Genomic DNA, 10,629 nt, shown 5'->3' on the forward strand with positions numbered 1-10,629 from the left:
TTAAAGCTTTGAAATTACGACAAATGATAAATCCTTTGGTGGAAATTGTTACACATCACCTCTTTATTCTGAATTTGCATCTTTTCGCCTTTAATAACAATATAAATTTTGCTCGTTAAGTGTTTTCCAACCTGCCTCGTCGGCGTTTATTTCTGTGATCGCTATCTCGGATATCTACTTAAATTTGTCGTCGCGGACAAGGTCACAAAAGAAAAATTACTAAGTTGTAAATAGGGATATAATCAGAGTATAAAGATTACACTAACACCAAACGATGATGAAGTGAAATTGAATCAAAATTCAATTAGTTCGCCGATATCCACATTTTAAAAGTTGATTTTTGATCGCAACACCAAAGGTGCTAAATTTTGGGGGGTAAAACATTTTCCTTTTTCAGTAAGATTCAGTAAACTGATTAGTATGCAAGTAACCACAGGAGAGACTTTGATTAAATTGTGTTACGTGAATGATATTCTGGAAGAAAAAAGAAAATTTCAACCAAAACTGAAATAACATGGTAACTTTCTTCAAGTTGTATTATACGTAAAACTGGCGCTAACCGCCATAAGAAAAAGAATTGGAGATCAGGCTACAAATTCCTAGAGATTCTTCGTGTTCGCAAACAACAATATGACAGAACCTCCAAAATAATCTATAGATCCGATGATCAAAATGTCTCGGTGAGCGGCCGACACAATTAAGACACTGAGTTGATAAGAACCCTGTTGATATCGCGCGGCTATCAAGGCTGAAATATGTGTTTTACGGGAATTTGGGAAAATTTCTCGTTATCGAAGATTATGGTCTCAAATGGAATTAATGGCGTGAAATTAAGTATTTTCCGTTTTAAAATCGGCAACATACATAACATAGCATTAAATATTACAAAATGAGATTTTTTAAAATCCGCTAGATGTACACGATGCGTATATCGGGCAAATAATTCATCACATTGAGTTCCTTCTTTACTGAAACAAATAATTGCTACGCAAGGGGTGGTGTATCTTAAACCAATCTCCTGGACGGCAAAAATCCATATCAATACTTTATTAATTATTCATTTACTTTTATTCAAGTTTCATTTATCAATTCACTCATTTTCCCCTCTCATCCAAGTGTTCTTCCCATTTTTCATTTTCTTTTTTTGATTTTGTTGCACGCGACGTAAGGTGCCCTGGTATTCAACGTTTTTCATCACAGTAAAGCTTTCCACGATATGGAACCAAGTCAACTCTCTCTAGCGATCAGGTAACAAAGATAACAAAAAAAAGTGTTTGCAATGAAACCATAACCACAAAGAGGATTTTACAAAGTCTACGGGTCCTTATCTGTTTACAGTCTGTGTCCTTGCGGAACTCAGAAGAGCGTCTCAAATTTACCCATTTGTGCATGCTCCATGTTTGACCGCAGGCGCAACATAGATTCTGACCGACCCACCTACACCTGTATGGATTAATTAAATAGACTACTTCGCTAATTAGATAAATGTACTGTAAGGTGATAGAATACTTTGCTTATCTTCAAAGCTTAGAGGGCAAGTTCTGTTTAGGAAATCAAACCATGCAGCTTTAAAATTGTGCTTTTGTGAGATTTTCTCACATTTTAGTCAGCAACATCGACCTTTTTTGCCCCAAAATATCTACAAGGGAATGGAGACTTGAATTTTCGATTGATTCTGTCAAATACGATAAAAAAAGAAATAACGAAGGTGAGTGTAAATGATATTACAACAATGGCCATAGTTGACAACCCAGTTTCTTCATTTTTATCCGTGTTTGCGGTTTTTTCCATTGCATTGGCTTTCTGGGAATTGTCCAGGCTGAAATTCCCACTTTGAAGGGTCTTAACAGCAAACGTTTTGTTTTCTGAAAGGATAGAAAAGTTTTGAGAAGCGTTTGCTGTTACAGACGTGATGTTACTTGGCGACCCTTGACTCTGTTCTAGGGTGGTGCTTGAAAATTGTGGGCTTTCCAGTGAATCCTTCACAAACTTTTTCTCCAACTTTGACTCACTTAGGCAGACCCTCTTCAATCGACGATCAACTTGTTTTTCGTTCAGATTTTCACCGAAGCTTGCTGATGCTTCGCTGTCTTCCTCAGTTCCCCAGCATTCTAATGGTCCAACTGTGAAATCTGATTTCTTGCTTTTCTTGTTGAAAAGCAGCCCAGTCACAGGTAAAGTGCTCTTGTCACGTAAGTACCCCGCATCAACGCGCCAAAGCCTATCCCTGGCATCACAGTTGCAGAATTTCTTACCCACACATGAAGGTGGCTCGGTCATTCCGCATGCGCACTTTTTACTCCCTGGTTGTCCTCCTCCCCAGTATTCCTGTCTTACCTTGTCACGTGATAACCAAAACGCTTGTGAGAATCCACGGGGTGTGTTAAAAAATTTAGAAGCAAAACAATTAAATTCTACATACTGACGACAATGTTTGCTTTTCTCTATCAGAGCCTTAATCTGATCCATTCCTATTCGGGCAGTATACGTGATTTCATGGCTGTAGAGGGCGTCCAAGAGTTCCCCGTCTCCAACGGGAGTTTCCGTCATTTTATTGTGAGCTATAATCGTGTATGTTCGTGACGAGCGTGTTACGTTACAAAATGCAGTGTAAGGTTGTCCTTCTCCCTTGGAATCCAACAAACATAAAGTACTCGTCTGCAGCCCCATGAATCTGTAATGTTCACAAGTTGGCTTGTAAATCGAAATTTCGCAAATTTCACCCTCAAAAACTGTGTGATCGCAATTACAATAAAACTGCTTCCAATCTTGCGAGCATTGCCCGCCATTTTTACAAGGATTAGGCTCACAGTAGTTTTCCAAATGACAAGATTTCATCACCACACTCTGAACGTACTTCCTTCTTCGTATGCCGCTCAATGGAATTTGACGATCCTGTATTATCAAATCCAATATACACCCAACAAAGCCCGATATATTCGATTTCATTTTCCTTTCTTTCCCAAGAGAAATCTTTGGTCGGAGCTTGTTTCTGGAATTTCTAATCGATAAAAGAGAGTTATTAACCTCTTTCGTCGTGACCTGTCCGTCAAGTTGTAAAGCAATTTCCGAGCCTGCGATACGCACTGACAGTTGATGCCATTCACCATCATTAAGGTTAGTGCCTAGTCTCAGCTCTGATTTGAATCCACTAACGTCAACGACTTTCAAGACCAGAACGCCGTTCGAGAGAAAAAGGTAAGACTTCACTCTGGGTGAAATAACCGAAATGAAGTAACCCTCTTTAAAATAGGTACGGAACTGAAAACTTGTCGTAAAGAAACAGTCACCCATTGCTCTGTAAGGTATCCGCACGCTCAAATTAGGACTGATGCTTGAAAAAATGCGATGAGCTGCAGATTTACACTGGAATGAAATTTTTTTATGGATTTCAAAACCATGTAGTCCCATTACAGCACCAGCCAGAATATTTACGTTGCCGTACTTTACATCTCTAAGACATCCACGGAAATTTTTAGACCCTGTAACGCGTAGGGAGTGGTAACTTTGCTCCGTCATTCCACCGACGTAAATGACGTCATTTATGTCGAGCTTTTCATACTTTCCCTGGTGTATTTGGAATGCAGTGATCTTGTCGACACAGAGGGAAAATTTTCGTCCGTGTCTAATGAGTGTCACATTGTGCCATTTGTCATCATTCAGGTCTTTATTTGGGGACAAGATTGTGAGGAGGCCATTTTGGTAGCTACCATGAAAATAGGAGGAATAGCTGGAAAGTAAAAGGAAGGTTTAAGGATCGTGTATTTTCCGTACTTTAATCTGTAGAAAAATTCAAATTTAGAATAAGATGTTCTTATGACCTGTTGATTGAGTATCTGGTGTAGGTTTGTAAGTAACTTATTTATAGTGAACCTTTCCGCCCTTCGTTTGTCTGGGTGGGTATGTGTGGGTGGGAGTGGTTGTGCGTGTGAGGGGGAAGGGGGTGAACAGAGGGAAAGATTGCACTCCCTTTTATAAGGTAGGGTAAGTAGCATATGTAGGGAAAAGTGGAAATTGTGAATTTCATGTAAGAGTGTGGTATGCTAGGGTACTTTGAAACGACGCCGAGTTCTTATGTGAAACGCTCTGGAAGTGGTGAGATGTTCGAAAAGACTTCCCAAGAGTAGTGAGTCGTGAATATAGTTAGGATCTTTTAGGGTTATTGGACAGAAGTGGATTTGCATCATGTATTTAAACATGGAATTTCTTTCGGTTAACGGTTTGAGAATTCCAACAGAACGCGTACACCCAGACATATACAAGGTTGCTTGCTTCATTGGACGTTGCTGAATCAATGCTACAAGTTCATGCTAATGATACTCTAGGAGTCAGTCTTTTTAAACCAATTGTGACATGTGTTACGAGTGTCAATGTAGAGCAGGGTTGTTCCTAGACAAAACTCAGGATCGTCGGTATCAGCAACAAACTGATTTATTTCCAGGTAGTTAACTTCTCGACTTTACAGCACTGAGCTTCTTCACACTTCTCTGTCTCAGACAAAACTATCGCTCTTATATACATAAAGTCTAAGGATCTAGAAACTTCTCGAAATAACTAAATTAAGAAGATTAACACGATTTCTGAGTAATTACATAAGAAATAGAACGTTCTAGAATGTTCTAATACAAGAAGGTTACGGCTGGATGACTTCGAGTCCTAGACTGTTCTGTAGAATGTTCTATGACTTAACTTAGACAATTTTTCGTAATAACGTGATATAGTTATATTCCCCAATAAACTTTGAACTCCTGGGACACTAGTTTATGCTTAAAAAATGATAAAGATATGCCAATAAACATATCACATATGCATGTTCATTTTAATACATCTTTTCTTGCTGATCCTTATTTTTATTTGCGGTTTTGGATCTGGTTATCTACAGCAAGATTTCCTGATGTAGGGGGTAAATCTTTCTTTCTATCCCTCGTGTGGTGAGATACTAATGTTTAGACTTCTCTTACAATAAGAAGACATTTGTACCTCTTATTATATGATATTTTCAAATAGCTGAAGTGCCAATTGCAAATAATTCATACGACGTTTAGAATTCGAAGAATTTTCAGAAGAGATCATAGATGACCTCATTGTTCCCTAGGTTCCTGCTGGTTTATTTCAAGTTAGTTTATGTTGAGAAGCGATCGAGATTTTAGCCGCTCAAACGTACCAAGCTTTATATTGATTTAAACTCAAGAATACAGGACACCAAATGTCCAACAGTTTCTGAATATTTTTAAAATAAAAAATTAATAAGTCTGGCACCAAGAAAATAAATTAGCTTATTATTTGAGCCTCTATGAGGTACGGAATCATTTCGAGAATTATCTTATCTCCGATCCTCAGCCTATTGCGTGAATAGACTTTTCTGAAACAATGCGCAGTAAAAGAAAACAATTCGTTTCTTTCAGGTAAATTATTAAACCATTATTTCATTTTTATATTTCACTGAAAGTCTAAGAAGATTTAACGAGTTCTCCGGTCCAGTTTCAAAAGTTAAATGAAAGTTTTTGGGATCAGTGTTAAACGTCGTTGTGATCGGCGATGAAAATTAAGTACGTACTGCTTCGGTCAATCAGCAAATTTATTCATCTTTTAAGCCTTGCACGAGGACACGCTGGAGAGTTGATACCGACCACGCTTCGACTAATCCGACTCATCAGCGATCATAAGCTTTAGTTCAAATACATATACGGCTCGAAAATACACAATTTTTTTTATGTAGGAGAAAATGGACGACACAAAACAAATTCATCGTCTATACATCTACATAGCAAAGACAAATTGGAATCACTTGATGAAATGCGTTCTCAATTTAAAACTGTCGAGGATTACTTTACTTGATCAGAATCTTTTTCTTTCCTGGTCCAGAGGTTAAAACACAACTTTTTTTCTTACCTTACTCTTCCCTGGATGATCTCCAGTCTGAAATATCGGCCACTGGCTCCTTTACTGTACATAAGAAGCCCATTCGGGTGTATGGTGCGGAATCTTAGCTGTAAAATCAGCTGCCGGGGATGGATCTCTATCGATTCAGTCGATTTCAAATCCAGAGATATATATGCATTGCCGTTTAGAGCAATAGGAGCGCCAGGAATATTTTTTACCACAAAAAGTACGAGAAATATTACAGCTTTCATGGTAACCGGGTTTATGGGCCAAATAATTTACTAGTTCATGATAAAACAAATGGTCGTTTTATAAGAAAAACTAGAATAAAATGTATTTGCATATATATTGCGTAGAGCGGTTATGGCAAAAAGCTAGGACGCCAGTCAACCGCGATATCAAATAATTAAATTGAAACTTATCCTTAATGAAAAATGTGTTATTTTGAAGGTTCGCGGAACTAGATATATTTCCATCCATGTTTTGAGGGTTTTTTTTTAAAGAAAGGTAGTACAGGCCTCTACGGGTTTTAAACCCAACAGTGTAACAGAATCCATCGGTGTGTTTGTTAGTTCTTTAATGTTACAAATCTATCACTTTGAGTTTCAGTTCATGACATCGCTAAAAAAAAATTGACTGTGAAAAAGTAAGGAAAAGAATATCGTCTCTGTTCGCTATACTTTGGACACGTATTGTCTTTCATTCACATAAATTGTTAACAGTGATTTAAGTTTTTATTTCAACTTTTCACTTTCCTCGTCAATTTTTGTTCTATTAGATTATATACCTCCCTTACCAACGGCTGACGCCCAGTGCAGTGTGCTCGGGATGCAAACGAAACCACGCTCAAAAACAACTCCTTTTCAAGTCGTGAATGCGGTTACACAATGAAAGTCTCGTCGCTGTCTGCTACATTGAAACCTGCTGATTTTATATTGAGCTTAGATTAAAGTTAGGTCGGTAAGCGCATTTACGTTCTGCGCATGCGTTGTACGCGATGAAAGAAGAATATCCGCACATAGTTGGCCTTGTAGTTGTGCGAAAAGGAGTTCTGCGTGTTGTTCGATTCTGGGGTACTGTTTGATGCTGTTGCTGTTGGTTACTCGCTCAACTTTCGGTCTCTGAAAACCAAATAAACGCCGATGACCCTCCCGTGGAATTCTAGTCAGCAAACACTTTGTCGAACAAGTACAAACACTTATCCGTTGCCTGAACTGTTCCCGAAGGATCATTCAAGGTACGGCCCCCAGGATTGTGCGACATCTGTCAGCACACCATGAGAGCAGAGAATCTCAAGAGACAATTGCATGCTTTGTTTGATCGAAATTTCTTTACTTGGCAAAAGCTTCTACTTCCTTCGAAAATTAAAATTATACCTTTGTAACACGAATATTCAACAATGAGCTCGTTCGTCGTTCGGAGTTGAGAAGAGAATTGGACTCTGAAATATCAAGCACTTAATTAACGGCTAACCTCTTTGAAACTACTAATTTACTAATTTTCAGATAAACATGAAAATAGTTCTTTTATTAATATTAACAAATTCGATTTGACATATCATTTGTTAATGAAACAAATAAAGTTTGGTTTTACAACATTCTTTAGGTGTCACGTATCACTTCTTTCGTTGTCATCGAGAAATTCTTTACCTTAATTTTGCTAATGGACGTATGGAAAGAAAGAGAGGATATCGATAATCACGCGGTTCTTGCTTTATATGAGGGTCCATATTCGACCGGCTTATCCAATCCTGCATTCCGCCGCTATTTTTCAATGCATCCCGCCATCCAGCCGCAATGAACAGTTTCATTCCGATCCTGCCGGGTTAAACGCAGGTTGCTCTACTTCACCGCCTTATTTAAACTGATGGACAAATGAAAGCCTTTACATGATTATGGAGAAAGGCAAAGACTTACTTATGGCATATTTGGTCGGCTTAAAAAAAACCAGTTGTTCCTCGATGTGTTTACAGTCTTTATAAGTGGGGCACAAAAACACCACCCACGGGAGAAGTAACAGAAAAGCTATCAAATTCTTCAGCTGATCACACAACAATAGAAGTCAAAGATACAACAAACTTCATGAACTTCACAGACTGAAAACAAGGCTTCCGAAAAAAGTGATACTCGTTTCAATGCACGGTACGAGCTTATACACAAATATTCCACAAGCTGAGGGCATATAAACTTAGTATACACAGCGTACAAGACTTTATACATTTTTGACATCCCCCCTCTCCCCTCCCCCCCCCCCCCCCCATTTCAAAACCTTTACAAGAGAAAGCACTTAGACGGAATTCATTACAATTCGACGGAAAAATTACTTGCAAACGCACGGAACTGCCATGGTCACCAAAAAGGCAGTAGCTTTTTACAAACATCTTCATGGCTAAAAATCAAAACGCAAATCTTCGATAATAATGCTAACAAACCGCTCGTTTGCAAACGCTACATCGACGACATAATATCCCTCTTGCAAACCAACAGAGATGTCGTCAATCAGTTCATTTAACAAGCTTGAGCAAATGACACAACCCAACAATCAAATTAACGACTGAAATATCTGTTTAAGAAGCTACTCTCTTAGACACAACTATCTATGAGAGTGAAAGATTCAACAGGAGGTCGGTTCTTGATATAAGAACCCGCTTCAAACCAATAGAGACATTCTACACATAGTACACAATGCAAGTTCTACACATAGTGTCACCCACCAGAAGCAAAAGGCTTCGCTAAAGAATAAGCGTCTTGACTTCTTTGGACAACTTTTGCAAAACAAAGATTTTTTCAAACAAACCTGCGGCAGAAAGAGGCAGAGAGAGGAAACCCGAAAAACTTAATTAACCACACGCTCTTAGAATTGAAAGTTTAAGGACGTAAACGGGCCCTCCTCCAACAGGGAAAAACAGACAATCGAATCTTGCCCTTTGTAACATATTAACATCCAAAAGTTCCAAACTTAAAGAAATCCTCATGAGCAAGTGTCATTTAATACTGCTACAACTATTGCTAAGAGAAATCTTCAAAGAACAGATAATATCATACAAAAAGGGGCGTTCACCCAAAGAAATACTCGCAAAAGCAAAATTATAACATACAATGGAGCCGTGAGGGCCTATTAACACTTGTGACAAATAGAGAGAACACTGGACATATTATGGAGTCATTGAGGCTAGTCAACCCCAGTCTACACGGGGGCACCAATTAAGCTCGTTTTTAAAGCAAATAAATATTGTTTAATGTGTCTGAGGTCGTGTGACTGGTAACTTGAGCTAATTATGATCTGGCCCATACCCATCCAATCCCCTATCCCGTCTTCGAAACGGAGCATATCCCGGTCTCGTCTTCCTATTTTCATCCCGCATCTCGCCTTTTAAATCCCTCATATCCCAAATCCTGCCTTGATTTAAGCCTCATCCCGCATCCCGCATCCTGCATCCCGCCAAACCTATGTTGGGCCCTCTTATATCAGATCATAAACAATCGAGGCGATTTACAGCATTAAGTTTGTGCCTGAACTCGATAAAAAATTTTTTTGTTGTTCACTTGGAGGTGATATTCTGAAGGTAACGATGCTGAGCATAAACCGTAACAAAGCTTCTCTTTCTTTTTATGCGCGGTTTCTAATCCAATATGGTTTCGTGCTCGGGTAAGTTCGGGACGACTGATTACCACAGTGTTTACATCTTGGTGAATGAGTGAGTGTCTCATTTGCATATCGGTGTCTCCCTAACAATTCGATTGTTCTAGCGCGGAACTCTGGGAGTGGGGTGAACGAAAATTAGTGATTACTTTTTGTGCACCTTACTCCCAGTGAATATTTAGGATGTTACTAAAAGCAGTAATGGGGAATGGGGAATCAGAAAAATGAAACGGGAAAATGAAATGGGAAATTGAAAATGGAAGAATAATATATTTTTTAGATTTGTTGTTTGCCTGAGATGCGGTTTTTCATCTTTTTTCAGTGGTGATAATCGATAAATACACTTCTGTTTTTTTTTTTTCAAAAGGAAAAACATGCAATTCGAAAACCTTTCCCAATTTTTGCAAGTCGCCAAATTTTAGCCAATCTTCGAGGGACCCGATGTCCTGCCTCGGATGCTTCCAAATTTTGGCTTAACAAACATTTATGCTTTCTTTAACAATTAGCTGTCATGACATGCAAGATATGTTAAGATAAAATTTCATCGAAGAAAAAAAAACTTTGGTCCACTTTTCCAGGTTGGCCTGTGATGGAAGGATCCGCTTTAGTTCAAATGTCTGTGACTCGTACCCTCCGGTCAAAAGTAATTTCGTAAATGAGGACCCTTCAAACGGCCCATGAAGGCAAAAAAATACCACGAATGCATCGATCAACATTTCATTTATTGTCATTGAGATATTCAGACCGAGATGTAATTTAGATATGTAATTTTCAGAACTTTGTTCGTGACCCTCATAGATTTTGTTCGTCTCATGTCAACTATAATTAACCACGAATAGCGTGGTCTGCTTGTGTTGGGTTCCCATTCCTCTTCGATCTGAGCGACAATTTTTCGCCTCTACAGATCTCGCATGGACGCGAGACCTCTTATTGCTCTACTTGTCACCTCTGTATCGGATCGATTAGGGTTTTGATAACTGGGATGTGAAAAAATTATCGGTTGTGATGGTTTTGCATACGGTTTTCGGTTTGATCTAATTTTTTTTGCGGTTTTGCGTGATTTTTTTTTCTACGGCTTTGCGGTTCCTTATAGAACTCAATGGC

General features: G+C 38.6%; 1 protein-coding gene across 1 annotated transcript; it reads right to left on the reverse strand.

The window, feature by feature from the left end:
• Positions 1-1,032: 1,032 nt before the first annotated feature.
• On the reverse strand, positions 1,033-6,222 carry LOC113684638 (contactin-associated protein-like 2). Its single transcript, XM_027202030.2, has 2 exons — positions 5,893-6,222; positions 1,033-3,730 (listed from the first exon to the last, which is right to left on the reverse strand). Exons 1-2 carry the CDS (start codon positions 6,132-6,134, stop codon positions 1,603-1,605), a joined length of 2,370 nt encoding a protein of 789 aa, XP_027057831.2. The 5' UTR covers positions 6,135-6,222; the 3' UTR covers positions 1,033-1,602.
• Between the last annotated feature and the right edge of the window lie 4,407 nt (positions 6,223-10,629).

Source organism: Pocillopora damicornis, chromosome 3, assembly GCF_964200805.1.
Source record: "Pocillopora damicornis chromosome 3, jaPocDami1.2, whole genome shotgun sequence".
NCBI lineage: Eukaryota > Metazoa > Cnidaria > Anthozoa > Scleractinia > Pocilloporidae > Pocillopora > Pocillopora damicornis.